Here is a 15,449-nt window from a genome sequence, read left to right on the forward strand (position 1 = left end):
GCTTTATGCATCAGTGTAGTTTGTTGTTCCTACACTATTTTTTTTTTTTTTTTTTTTTGCAGATTTAGAATAAATGTGTGAAAGTTTTTGGTGAATCATGATTTGTTTGTGAAAAAGTTGGTACAGCAATTTGACGCACAAATTTCTGCATGTGCATGATTAGTGAATGAGACCCATTGAGTCTTCTTCACTTATTATTCTGCTATAAATAATACTTATTTTTTTATATATTATTGATTTAGACCTTATTTCTTTGCAGCTTTTTAGCATAAAATGCTTAACTTAACCGATTTTACTTCTGTACACTGATATATTTCTGTTTGCCTGTCTCTCAGTCAGTTTATTTGTTTGTTTGGTTGGTTGGTTGCAGGAACCACGAGTTACTACAAATAACAAGTTTTATGATTGGTTGGTACCAGGAATTTGTACATAAACGGGGACTGTTTCTACCAATGCATATTTTTTTATGTTTTCTACCCAAAACTAATTATTTATGCATTAGCAGAGATATTGACATCTTCACTGAGTCAATGTGGAAACAGAAAGTTGTCAATTAAATGATGCTGAAAATGATCACTTGTACAAACAAAGAATATACTAAATATACTAAAGCTCAATCAACAAAGAAATCCAATAGTGCAGTTTGATTTCTTCAAGGAATCTATAAATGTCACACTTTCGCAATCATTTTGCTCAGTTCAGATGGACAAATCATTTAAAGTCTAAACTAGAAAGGTTGAGTAATTTGATGGTTTGTGGTAAATTCAGTGGAGGCTTTACCTCTGGTCAGTTATAAGTTTGAAGAGGCTCCCGAGGCTAATTAGTTTTGATGAGTTAAATCCTCCTTGCTCCCTGGTTATTTCTCTTCACTGCATATTAGTGATGATCAGGTGCAGGCGCTGGGCAATTAATGCCCTTTAACTTCTTAAAGAAAATGAGGTCAGGTAGTGAGAATAAAAGTTCTATTTCTTTTCCTTTAGTTTCAGAATGTTTGTCTCTGGTCTAATCGAAGACAGGAGTTCTCTTACAAGATTCTGCGTAATATCTGCGTATTATCGGTGTATAGTAATATCTTATGCAAGGGGAATGATTCTTATGCTTTTCCTTGAGATATTGAAGAAAGATTATCCTTAATTTTAAATTAATGTAAAATGCTTTGCGGCAGCATGAAGACAGCCAAGATGGCTCACGTGCCTATTGGCTGCCTATCGAGAGGCCCTTGGTGACATCAGATCCAATAGGGGCGCTTTGCGTCCACTACGTCACAGGCCTATAAAAAGAGCTCGATGGGCTGATATAATCGGATTTTTTTCATCTCTGCAGCGAAGCTCACACATCACTGGATCCAGAGTGAAGAAGCCGCGCCATCTACCATCATTTTTTCGGGTCCCTGAGCCTTCTCCAGCCCGCGAAAGCGTGCCAGCTTCACTCGAGTCACTCACCGACGGACAACGGCCGCCTTCCGCCACCGTTGCCACCATTGATGATGACGAGATACCTGCATCTGTAGAGGAAGCCAGCTGCTCTATCTTGACATCAGACAGTGAGGACTGGGCGAGCTCTGTGGACCTCCCCCCCATGCCCGCGAGTCATCAAGGAAACGGGCCAGCATCGAATCCGAGCGAATGCGTCTGATCTCACATCTCTGTGCACCTCTGTCTCAGCAGCATTCTCCGTGGTGGACGGCGCTAAAGACAGAGGACACCACTCTCTTCCTCCAGTAGAAGAAGGTGTAGCAGCCCGTCTTTGCCCGCACTCTGCTTGACCACACACTGGCCGTCCAGCTGATCTTCCAAGCCGACCTTCTCCGTAAACTGGATGAGGAAGGACCGAAGCTATGACCTGGCTCTTCGCGCTGCCAAATCTGCTGCACATGCCATTGAATGGAACATGGCTTCTCTCACCGTTGCTGAGAAACACTTATGGCTGACATTATCTGAGATGCCAGACTTGGAGCGCTCCGCATTCCTCGATGCACCCATCTCCCCAGCTGGCCTCTTTGGATTATCCATCAAAGATTTTGTGGATAGATTCTCTGAGGTTCAGAAGACAAGCTATGGAGAAATTTATACCAAAGTGCTCTAGCTTCTCAGCAGGTCGCCCAAAACAGCCGTCTGCTCAAAGCTCCCAGCCACAGCAGCCACAGCTTCCGCCCGTTGCTGCTTTACAGCGCCGTCAAGCCCAGGACCAGACACCACACTCACGCTCTGCCGGCCGCCACCCACCTCCACCTGGGCCCCGGCCAAAGATTGAGCTAAAGCCTGAGGCCTCTCAGTCTTCCTAGCCCTCCTTGGAAAACAACAGTGTTTAAAGGGTTAGTTCACCCAAAAATGAAAATTAAGTCATTAATTACTCACCCCCATGCTGTACCAACCCCGTAAGACCTTCGTTCATCTTCGGAACACAAATACAGATATTTTTGATTGAATCTGAGGGCTGGATCACTCTTCCATAGACAGCCTGAGGGACTGCCTCTTGACGGCCCAGAAAGTCATTAAAAGAAAAGGTTTAAATATTCCATGTGCCTACAGTGGCTCAACTATAACTTTATCAAGCGACGAGACTACTTTTTGTGCGAAAAAAAACGTAAATAACGACTTTATTCGACTTTCCATTACTTCCTTATGGGCGCATGCGCGAGAACTGAGACGAGACCGTTCTTCTTCGACTACTTTTTGTTACCGGCTGCTCACCGCTTAGGAGTTTTACCGCCCCCTACCGTATAAGATGACGTACTGATATAGCCGGAGGCGCAAAACGTTCTGTTTACAAGCAGTACGTCATCTTATACGGTAGGGGGCGGTAAAACTCCAAAGAGATGAGCAGCCGGTAACAAAAAGTAGTCGAAGAAGAACGGTCTCGTCTCAGTTCTCGCGCATGCGCCCATAAGGAAGTAATGGGAAGTCGAATAAAGTCGTTATTTACGTTTTTTTTCGCACAAAAAGTAGTCTCGTCGCTTGATAAAGTTATAGTTGAGCCACTGTAGGCACATGGAATATTTAAACCTTTTCTTTTAATGACTTTCTGGGCCGTCAAGAGGCAGTCCCTCAGGCTGTCTATGGAAGAGTGATCCAGCCCTCAGATTCAATCAAAAATATCTTTATTTGCGTTCCGAAGATGAACGAAGGTCTTACGGGGTTGGTACAGCATGGGGGTGAGTAATTAATGACTTAATTTTCATTTTTGGGTGAACTAACCCTTTAAGTCTCGCTGCGGCCAGACATCCACTGAAACTTTTCATTCGTTCAGTTCCTGTTTCAGTGTATTTCGCTTGCCTTGTGTAGTGTAATAAATGTGCCCACAACCCAGTGCCCACAAACACTAGACACTGCATGTCTCACGGTTTCTGTAAAAACAAAACCAACACACATACAGTCAAGCTCAGGCAGACGGTGTTTTCAGTGCAGTAAATGTGCTCGCAGTCCCACGCCCACATTACACTCTTCAAACTCTCCCTCTCCTCCTGCTTTCGCACCTTGTTGACTACCAGCTTCCTCCTTTGAGCTTGGCCTGCCTTGTGCCATTTAGGAGGAGATAAACATTAGGAGTTTTAGGGATTAGGAGGATTAGGAGTCGCATGGATCTCCATTCTCTCCTTTTTAGCCAACTGAATTCGTTGCCAGATAACATTAATGTGTTCTAAGCATCCTGAGAACCCTGGAATGCACACTTTTTGAACTGAAGTGTCAATGAAGCCATTCTTTAATAGGTAGGTGGACAATCTCTGTGCAATAAGGCTGAAGAAAATTGTACCTTCAACATTTATTAGTGAAATAGGATGAACTGACTGATGTTTTTAGCATCTTTTTCTTTAGATATAAAGACACCGCCTGCTCTGTGCTATGCTCTAGGTACAACCTGTTTTTACCATGCCACTTTTAGCAATTTCCACAGAATTCGTAGAGCTCCTGAAGCACTCTTGTATACTCTGTATGGAACTCCATTAGGCCCTGGAGATGATGAAGCCCTTGCCTTTCTCACAGCATGCTCTACGTCTTTCCACTTAGGTGCACAGTATTCATTACCTCCATTTGGTATTCTGGTGGATTGATAGGTGGGATGTCTGATGGAATTGACATAGGCTAATGCCTTTTTGCATCTGTATGCGTTTCCTCCAAATATCTCTCTAGCTCAAAACTAGATGCTTTTAAAATGCCATTCTTCTCACTGGTGAATAACTTCTTTACGAATTTGAATGGGTCTTTATAGAAAATTGCCCTTGCACGTTCCTTCTTTTGTAGGCTGTTCTGCTCTTTTCCATTGCTTCCTCAGCTGTCTCCTTTCTCTAACTAACAGTCCTACCCTTCGGCCTGTCCCTAACACCCCATACATTTTCAATGTGCATGGACGCGGCTCTCACACCCCTGAAACTTCAGGCATGTGAGTTTTGAACTACTCACACTCTCATAGAGCTCATAGAACACAGGACCATATTACTCGAACATCTTGATAATCTAGGTCTGAAAGTCAATTGGGCAAAAAAAAAAGTTTGCTGTCTCCTAGTCAGAGAATATCTTTTCTGGGCACAGAACTGGACTCGCAGTCTATGACAGTGTGACTATCGCCAGAGCGTAGATTGAACATTCAGTGCATCACGAAATCCTTCTGCTGCGGCACTATATTCCTGCTCAAAAGGTTTCAGTAAATGCTGTGTCTCATGGCCTCAGCATCATCAGTACTCCAGTTGGATCTGTTTCGGATGTGCCTGCTGCAGTTATGGCTAAAAGTGTGAGTACCTCCTCAGGCATGGGCCTCCGGTCTGTTTCGCCTCAAGGTCGATCAGAAATGAGTCACAGCTCTGAAACCTTGGAGAGCAATCGACTGGTACCAGTCAGGTGTAAACCTGGGGACTTCCTTGAGTGTGAAGGTGGTGTCCACGGACGCCTCCACCTCGGGATGTGGAGCGCTGCTCGAGGGCAGACCGTTCTTTAGACAGTGGTCAAAACGGGAAAAGCTTCTACACATAAACTCTCTGGAAATTATGGCAGTCGACAACACGCTGACGCGTTTTTGTCACCAGATAAAAAAAAATCACCACGTCTTGGTCTGCTCAGACAGCATGTCAGTGATGGCCTATATAAATCGCCAGGGTGGCGTCAGGTCTCTAAACCTTTAGAGGTTGAAGGGGTGCCTCCTGGTCTGGGCTCAGCACAATCTGCACTCATTGAGAGCAGCACATGTGCCTGGTCACCGGAATTAGGAACAAGACAGACTGTCGGCTGTGGGAAACATTTGGCAGAGCGCAGAAAGATCTCTTTTGCATCTCAAGAAAACGCTCAATGTCAGAAGTTTTTCTCCAAGAGCTTGGGTGCGCTGGCCCACGTCTGGCCCTGCTGCCCACTCTATGCCTTCCCCCCCGTCTCGCTCCTGCATCAGGTATTGAAACAAATCAGGGAAAACGGATGCTCAGTGCTACTTGTCGCTGCACTCTGGAAAAACTAGGCTTGATTCCCAGTTCTGATGCAGCTGACAACCACTGCCCCATGGTCAATACCGGTGAAGAAAGATCTCCTCTCTCAAGCCAAGGGCTCGATTTGGCATCCTCGTCCGGGAGCTGTGGTCCATACATGCATGGGCCATTAACGGGTACCCGCTAACCTCTTGGAGGGAGTGTTAAACATGATCCCGCAGTTCCAAAGTTCCTTCTACTAGATGACTCTATTCCTCAAAATGGTCTGTGTTTTCTGGCTGGTGCAAAGCTCAAGGTTTTTCACCCCTAGACTGTGGGGTTACGGAAGTTCTCTCCTTCCTTCAAGAGCAACTGGATAAGGGCAGAACCCCATCCACGCTCAAGGTTTATGTGGCAGCCATAACAGCGTTTTCTAAACCAGAGACTGGCCAGTCACTGGGGTAGAACGATCTGGTCATTGGCTTCCTTAAGGGAGCTCAGAGGCTGAATCCTCCCAGACGCCCTTCAGTCCCCATGTTGGACCTTTCGATTGTTTTGTAAGCCATGAAAGGTGCCCCATTTGAGCCAATCCATTTGTCCATTTTTATCCACATGAAACATTTGTTGTTCAAGACAGTGTTGCTAATGGCTCTTGTTTCAGTGAAGCACATAGGGGATTTCCTTTGCCCATTCAGGGCATTAAGAGCTTATGTGTTGCTCGTCTGTTTTCAGACAGACTGAGCAGCTCTTTGTTTCGTTCACCGGACATTCGTAGGGTCTAGCCGCATCGAAACACAGCCTATCAAGATGGATAGTTAATGGTATAGCGCTGGCCTACACTTCTGAAGGCTTGCAGTGTCCTTTGGGTGTCAGAGCTCACTCCTCAAGAGGCGTGGCCTCGTCATGGACTTGGTATAGTGGGATTACCTTGTAGGATATCTGTATGGTGGTTGGCTGGGCCTCACCGTCTACATTTATAAGGTTTTATAACCAAGAGGTTCCTGCCTTAGAGGCTAAACTACTTTCGGTCTAAAGATCAGTACTGTCAGCCCCATTGCTTCAGTGTTTATGCACTATATGAGCCCTGGGCACCTGCCATTGGGACTTTGGTGTTGGATCCCAGCACGCACAGCATTTTACACTGTGTTCCCCTAGCATAAGATATTATGCAGTACGAGAGAACGTGACCTCGGTTCTCTCTAGAAGAGGGAACGAGTTCTTCATATTTTTGCCGTGCCTTCAGCACACTCTGCTTCACTTCGTATTTATATTTATAGGCCTACGCCACGCCCGACTTGGCGGGACTCGACGTAGTGGACGCATAGCGCCACCATTGGATCTGTCGTCACCAAGCCGTCGCGAGCCGTCTTGCCTATGTCTGCATGCTGCCGCAATGCATTTTACATAAATTGAAAATTAAGGACATTTTTTGGCTTCAATATCTCGTGGAAAAGAGGTTTTCCCCTGGCGGGTCTAATACACTTTTAATGAGCAAGGGACATGCAGTAGTTCAGCTTCTTGACTTTATCTTTAGTTGAAGCTATTTTATTTTTGTTGATTTTTTTTTTCAACAAAAACTTTAAGATCTAACAACACTGCTATGAACTTCTCTTCACAAAGCCTTTTTGATAAATAAAGAATTGCATACTGTTCAAACTTCTTAGTTTTAGAACATATGCCATGCAGTGGATTTGATCCCATAGCTCGGAGAGAGGGGAAAAATGCCTATTCTAAATGTGTTGCATGAAACGTCTTGATGAGTGTTTCCTTTGATACGTGAGCTATACTGTTGGGAGTTGTCATTTGCATTCATTTAACATTGATTGTGTGTTATAATAAAAAAAGCGGTAAAATGACGAATTTTTTCTGCTACACCTCGACAAAGCTTGTGTGTTAACATAGTTCAAATTCTAATCTTACATGGATATTTTTTTCAAAAAGTTCAATCAAATGGACACAATGCCTCTTTAGTGCGAAATGCAAAAATTAAATTGAGCATTTAAGGAGTGTTGAGTTTTGATACACAGTGGACATATCGCTGCTATTTCCTCTAATGGAACCGTGTGATTAGGGTGTTATTTAATATTCTCCTCAAAATAAGGTTTAATTACGGGGCGCTCCTCAATCACATAGATGTGAAAACAATTGTTATTTTCCTCTAGCTGCTTCGAGTCGCCGGGGGGTGAGATGACTCGTGAAAGGAGCCGTCGCTTGTATACAGGAGCGATTTGTTCTCCACAATGTGTGCCTTCGTTAATTTCATTACCTTAATGACAGCCTCTCGGTGCAAATCACATCTATTCCCATTTTTCTGCTGCTTCTTTGGGGTTAGATGGAACGCTTTTATAATGCAAATGCAGACATTAGTGATAAATCCCATCCACTGGTCTTGGTTTTGTGATACCGATGAGATATACTGTAGGCTACTCTCCTGCCCGAAATCATGTTTCATTTTCCTCCAAGCCTAATGAAAAATGAATTGAGCACGGGTAATGCATTTCCACTTTGTGTCTCCGGGCCTTAAATAGCATTTAGTTTGACCCCACCTCATCAGCCCTCGTCACTTGAACGTACTCACTTTTCGTAATCTCACGTACCGGGTTCTGCTTTAATAGTGCAAACGAAATGACAAAAAGGACACCACGGCCTGCAGCTGCCATGAATCTGCCTTGAATTCTTTCAAAGCTGTGACATCTTTGCTGTGTTGGTGTGTGATTTATAGTATGGTGGCTAATATATGTACTTGTCCCCCATTATACACCGTCTGAGATGTTCACTTTGTTTTTACTCACGCTTTGCTATCTGTAATGAATGTGACAAATAGCTTTATGAGGTGAGTTACGCGAGTCACTACCTTACAAATCAGAGGCATGTTATTCCATACACAAAGACAGTGAGAGGGGTCAGAACGCTGGGGGAGACTCTATGCTCAACCATTTTAAAAATGTAAATGTTTAAAAAATATTTCTTTTTTTTTTCAGGCAGAGGTGGTGGACGTTCAGTATGGGAGCCCTGGGGATTTGAGAAGAATCCAAGCTAGTACAAATGTGACCAATAGAATAGCACTGCTAAAACTTGGACAAGCACCTTTGCTTTACAAGGTATGTTGTTAAATTAATATATATATATATATATTAATTTATAAAAAATCAAGATACACTACCATTCAAAAGTTATTTTATTCAGCAAGGATGTATTAAATTAATCAAAAGTTGCCGTAAAAAAAAACTTTTGCATTGTTACAAACTGCTGTTCTTTTTACATTCTATTCATCTATTCATATTCAAGGAATCCTGAAAGAAAATGCATCATGGTTTTCCCAAAAATAACTAACAGCACAAGAGTTTTATTCATTGTAAATAATAAGATTTTTTTTGTTGTTTTTTCTTAGCACCAAATTAGCATATTAGTATGATTTCTGAAGGATCATGTGGCTCTGAGGACTGATAATGATGCTGAAAATTCAGCATTGCTATCACGAAAATAAATTACATTTAAAATATATTACAGTTTTTCTCAATTGCTAAAACACTAAAATCTATTGGCTGAACAAAGTTCTCAATTGCCTGAACTCATTTAGCTAATTGTGGAGTCTGTTGTCAATACCACAAACAATTTCACATGGTACAACACAATTTGCAGATCTCACTTAGACTTTTCAGCAAAACTCTGAACACATTCTCATTCTCAAAACACATTCTGCACTCCAATGCACATATCATCCATACTGGTAAACACAAGTGGCAACAATCAAATTCAAATAGAGAACAAATGTCATTTGATTGAACACACAAATGTCATTTGACTGTCAGTCAACGAAGTGCTTTTGCCTGACCCAGGCCAAAGACAAGAAGCACATTGATCACGTTTACTCTTTTCATTTGTGTCCCTTTAAATATCGTATACTGTAGTACAGTGCACTGCTGCAGACTGTACAATGAAAAAAATATGAAATTTCTCCCTGAGAACTATATGTTTTGAACAATGTGTTTTAATTTTTTTTTTTTAAATTTAAAAAAAAAAAATGTTTTTGTATTGTTTACTGACTGCTTGATGGTGTATAGCTTTTTGATCACTTTGCTTATGTTTTGAGAGCAGTGTTTGAATTTGAACACAGGTAAAACTGTTTTGAGGTGAAAGTTTCATTTTGCAAGAGGAGTCAGAGGTTTTGTAAATAGTGCTTTAAGATGAGGTTTTGTGTTTAATGTTTTCAGAAAATGGAGCAAGGTTTCAGAAATTGTGTTTTAGCAATTGAGAAAAACTGTAATACTACTGTTTTTACTGTAAGTAAAATCCAGCCTTGGTGAGCTTGAGACTTTTTCTCCACCGCAATAAAAAAAAAAAAAAAAAATTACTGGCCTCAAACTTTTGAATAGTAGTGTGTATGTGGAACTATGTGCTAATTATTGACCCCATTAAATCAAAACTTAAAATCCAAATGTTTATGTATATATAAGTCAAATCTCACAACTTTTAAGAACAAAGGATTTAACAATTTTCTGACATTCATCCTTGATAATTAAATGGATGCATTTAGTTCCTTCAAAGAGATTCCATTAATGACTAAATTAGATTGACTTAGTCTCATTAGACCAACAAATAACCATGATTATTAAAAGGCATTTAATCATAACAGAGATTTAAGAACGTTATTTCTTATAATTAAATCACTGTGCATCTGTTTGGGAAATCATTATATGTGATTAATGCATACATAATTATGGTGCAGCTCAAATCATATATTTTACAATTACTTAATGATGTCTATGTAAACCTTCAACAAGACAATTACTTTAGAGTAATGGGGATCACTTATATTTATTAGTGGGTAAGGCACATGTCCTATAATTAACTTATTCGAAGAAAGAAACCTGTTGGTTTTGTTGTCTTTGTATTTCATGTTCCCAATGGAATGTTCTCAAAGTCTGCATTGTAAATGTGACATCACTTGTTCTGAAACCTCCTTCATTTTTTGCTATGAATTTGGACTTTCTCAACACGTGTGAATACGTGTTTGAATTGTGACCTGTTTTTACACACAAAGTGGTTACATGACTTCAATAAGCCTTGGAATAGAGCGGCGAGTGCATAGATGATTGGAACTGTTGTCATGGTAGCAGTGACGGCTGGTGAAAATTATAGTAGGGGGGCTGAATAAGAGGGGGGTCTGGGGGTTCCCCCCCAGAAAATTTTGAATTTAGTAGATGTGATTTCCTGCATTCTGGTGCATTTTAGGCCTTAGGCCATGCCCTTACCTATACCAATAAAATAACTTAAACCAGTCAATACCAATGGTCAAATAATACAATAATAATAATAACAGTTTGACAGTTAATGATAATGAACAAGTTGAATGTTTATTATGCTCTGTGTGCTGACAGAAAAAGTGCAAACGCATAATATTGATAAATTATAATATAGGTAATACAAAAAATAATAAGTAATACAACAATCTAGTTTAATCAATCCCCAGCTGTAGACTATATATTTTTGACAATTGGATAATGGATAACAATGTGTTGATACTAGAGAAAGAGAGAGAGAAAAGGCTCTGAAAAAGAGGGTGGGACAACGTTCTTGATTGTAACACCCAAGTATGAGAAGAAAGTTGATTTTAACTAGTATGAAACACAGTAATCTAGCTCAGAACTTAAAAACATCAAAAACAAAGCAAACACACAGGTATTAATATTCCTATAACTATTTTTAAAATCAAATGTGTGTGAAACAGTGTTTATGTGTGTGTGAGTGAGTGAGTGAGTGAGTGAGTGACAGAGACAGACAGATCAATTCCCACGACTAACTTTACATTATTTCCACTCGACGTCACTGGCGCTGCCATTCTGCTCTCATCTGAGGTAAAAAAAATGTCCCGTGGTGCGCGTGCACGGTGCACTCCCCTAATCTGATACTGTGGGCGATATTTTCAGCGCCCCCAAACCATAAAATTTGACGGCGCTGATTGGCGAAATATCAACTTTTTTGCATAGCAACCGGGGAACCATTGGCTTAAATTCCAGCACTGTGGGGCTGAGCGAACTGGCGCCCTGAGAAGACAGCCTATTGGCTATACTACTACACCAACATGATAAAAGTAACGAAAGTGAATGCAAATATCATTCTGGTGAGTTCAAAACACTTTTAAAAGTAAAACCATTATTAGCATATAATTAACACAGATTATTTTTCAAAATGATAAATTATAATATATATTAAAAAAACAGACAAACAGGTCGGAGGGAGGGCGGCGCCCCAGCGCCCTCTATGGGCGAGCCGCCCCTGCATGGTAGTTTATGTGGCTTTTGGTGCTTCAGCAGTTAACATCCTCTTATCCCTCATCTTTGGTTCAGAGTTGATACAGTTATATGGGTTCGTACTGGCATGAGGTTGCGTAAAACCAGTTGTGTATAACGGGAACAACAGAACAAGTACTTTAGTGTATTTTACCCAATTGGGGTTAAATAAAGCCTAGGTTCAACTCTTGGAGGAATAAAAGTAAAAACTTTCGCCAAATTCAATTAACAGCCAGCAATTTTTATCACAAAGACTCAAAGAACATTTTTTCACATTAAATAATTGTCTGGTTTCCACTCAACACCAAGAACCAAAAAAAAAAAAAGGTTTGTATTGAGCTCAAAGTTAAATGTGAAGTCCAAGAATGAAATAAAAAACAATCTCAGTCATTCTGGATCTCTTGTGTGCATGTATAATTCTCAAGTGTCCGTGTGTAAAGGCCTTTTTGTCTTTTCTACCTGGGTAGTGTGTATGTGCTTAGCTCTCATTTCAGATCCGTGTTGAATCAAAATAATTGTTTTGAATTGTAGATCAGGGTCTAGCTCGCTGCTCAAAGGTGAATCACTCAAACAGAATCAGCATTAAAGAAAAAAAAATCATAAAACAATGCATTCACATTAATCATTTTTTAATGTCAACAATTTCTACACCAACATTTACTATCAGCTGACCATAACGCAAACCAATGTGACAAGCAGTATCACTTTTTAAAGGCACAACGTGGAACTTTTGGCCACTAGTGGCGCTCAACCTGTAACTTTCACATCTAGCGTCCCTAGAGGCCACAAGCTCTGCAGCACTGTTGCAAAAGTCAACAAACAGTCGTCCAGTCAGCCTCCCGTGTCTTTAGATTGCGTGTGCTTGCAGTAATTGAGGCGGAGGGCGCACCGTTCACGGTCGTGGGACATGTGGTGTTTAATGTTTGTGGGCACTGAGTCGTGGGCACGTTCACTACATTTAATGCACAATTGACATGAGTCGATTTTATTTGTGCGAGCCCTGCACTGTGGCGGGCTGTGTTTGTGTGTAGAAATGAACACTGGGCTGTGGGCATTTTTATTCCGCTCATAACACCATCGGCTTTATTGGCCGGGACACCAGAAAATACACTGCTTATGTGATTTGGCTGGGTCACTGTGGAAACGGCATTTGTGCGCAGGCAAGCATCAGCATCAGTTGGGCACCCCTCCTCCTCCTTTAGCTCACGCCAGCGAGCGAACGCTAGACCAATGTTGATCCTCGTTCTGGCTTTTAATTTGTCACTCTCCCTTTGTCTTTTTTTAGTGTCCTTTGACAAAACCTCTGCCTTGTAGCTGTTGGTTCGGCCATGACAAAAACATACAGATGGCAATCTAACACGAGTTGAGCTTTCACATCAAAATCTGAGGAATTTGGGGGTGGTGGGGGAAGTGACGTATGCCATAAATTGGTCAAATTATGTATTTTATTTTTTTGTGCCCGGGTTCCTACCTGAAATCTGAAGTACATAGTGCCAGTAAAATCGATACCGACACTGTCAGGCTAAGGCAGATGTGTCATTCAACCTATTGTAAGTCAATGTACCCAACGCATTCTCACCCCAAGGCGTCACCTTTGACCATGCTTCAATATTTGACGTTTTAGGCGCCCTTTAGCGTCACTTACATGACGCGATCCTACGGCGTCATCAAACTGACGCTAAAGGAAAGCATCTGTTAGAGGACGCGGTTAGGTTTAGGTGTGGGGTGGGGGTAGGGTACACGCGATCCTAGGGCGTCATCTAACTGACGCTAAAGGGCGCCTAAAGCGTCAGATATTGAAGCATGTCCAAATGCTTCCCAAGGCGTCAGTTAAGTGACGCCTTGGGAGTGAGAATGGGCTGATGTACCACATCATTGGTAATACATTATCAAGGTTGAAAAAATACATAGTGTGCCTTTAAAGGTGCATTGTGCAACATTTCATGTTAAAAATAGCTGTTTTCTAACCCATACATGCTTAAACAATTGCCTGATGGGCTGAATGAGCCCTTCTCTGATCACTGCGATTGCCTCTATAATCCTGTACAGTGAAATAAATAAGAGGGATTCAGGCTCGAATTTGAGACTGGGCGTGACGTCATCCGCGTTCACGCTCGCCTGGCTATGTCTGGCAGGTTTGTGTATTCGCCGCCATTCTCCGTATCAGAGAAGACAACTCGAGTGACACAACTTTAGTCAAATTTCCACAAAAGTAGAAGATGGATTCAAAGAGACCGTTTACACCTGGTCACTTCATGCGTTTTCTGTGATCGGTTAGCTATTCGACGAGACTACTTTTTGTGCGAAAAAAACATAACAACTTTATTCCACTATTCCATTACTTCCTTATGGGCGCATGCGCGAGAACTGAGACGAAGACGTTCTCATTCGTCTACTTCTTGTTACCGGCTGCTCACCGCTTAGGAGTTTTACCGCCCCCTACCGTATAAGATGATGTGCTGATATAGCTGGAAGCGCAAAACTTTCTGTTTACAAGCAGAGGGAGATGCGCGCTGTACATACGCTTTTCAATTTGCGTATTTTCCGCACTATAAGGTGCACTTAAAAGCCTTTAATCTTCTCAAAAAACGACAGTGTTCCTTATAATCCGGAGCGCCTTATATATGGATCATCATTTTATACGGTAGGTGGCGGTAAAACTCCTAAGCGGTGAGCAGCCGGTAACAAAAAGTAGACGAAGGAGAACGTCCTCGTCTCAGTTCTCGCGCATGCGCCCATAAGGAAGTAATCGAATAGTGGAAAAAAGTCGTTATTTATGTTTTTTTCGCACAAAACGTAGTCTCGTCGCTTGATAAACTTATAATTGAGCCGCTGTAGGCACATGGAATATTTAAACCTTTTCTTTAATGACTTTATGGGCCGTCAAGAGCCAGTCCCTTAGGCAGTCTATCTAGGACTGATCCAGCTCTCAGATTCAATCAAAAATATCTTTATTTGTGTTCCGAAGATGAACGAAGGTCTTACGGGGTTGGAACAGCATGGGGGTGAGTAATTAATGACTTAATTTTCATTTTTGGGTGAACTAACCCTTTAACAATCACCAATGTCAACATAGGTGAATGTATAACGAAAACGGTTAGTGAACTAGACTGAACAATTTCAGTGTAACAGTAAGATCGTAGGAAGTAATATTACTGTACCTAACGTGTCTGGAAATGAAAACACTATGATAGTAGTGGGATGAGTGATGTTAGACCGTAGATCTAGTACATAAAATAAGTGTTGCATCCTAAAGAACCTACTTTTTGTTTTTCTGGAACAGTCTTTTGTATTCATTTCATGTCTCATATATTGTATGTTGTAGTTTACTTTGCTATTTAATTACAGTTTACCATTATTTCAGCATTTCTGAAAACTTGTAATTTATCACAATAAAAATATCGGAGATCTCTCCATAATTCAAACACTCTGCCGACGTTGATTCGTGTTTTAGTCCTAAGTCGATCCGATTCACGTTTGGTCTGGCGAGCTTCAGCAGAGACATTTTTGTTTTGTTTTATATTTATGTGGAGTTTGTGTTGGGGTGTGTGTTGTGCTGGAGGTAGGAGTGTTTTGGTGTTATCAGACTCCATGTCATCAGCTGCAGTGCCGTCGCATAAACTGTATATAAAAAGGAGAGAGGCTCGGGAGCGTGCATGCATGTCCGATGGATTTCTGAGCCAGAGACTTCACATAGATATAGGAATACTGGCCTTCAGAGGTAATAGCAAAACCCGACAAGTGGATCATTGTTATGTGTGATTACA

The 15,449-nt window shown here is 41.5% G+C and overlaps 1 protein-coding gene across 2 annotated transcripts in view; it reads left to right on the forward strand.

Annotated features, from left to right (window-relative positions):
* Positions 1–15,449, forward strand: part of naaladl2 (N-acetylated alpha-linked acidic dipeptidase like 2) — a 368,062-nt gene that overhangs the window by 178,260 nt on the left and 174,353 nt on the right. For both annotated transcript variants that reach the window (XM_089124954.1, XM_089124955.1), the window contains exon 4: positions 8,371–8,490. In XM_089124954.1, coding sequence (XP_088981080.1) covers positions 8,371–8,490 — 120 coding nt within the window. The remainder of the gene's footprint in view (positions 1–8,370; positions 8,491–15,449) is intronic.

This window comes from Pimephales promelas, chromosome 21 (assembly GCF_988280905.1).
Source record: "Pimephales promelas chromosome 21, fPimPro1.hap1.1, whole genome shotgun sequence".
NCBI classification, from domain to species: domain Eukaryota; kingdom Metazoa; phylum Chordata; class Actinopteri; order Cypriniformes; family Leuciscidae; genus Pimephales; species Pimephales promelas.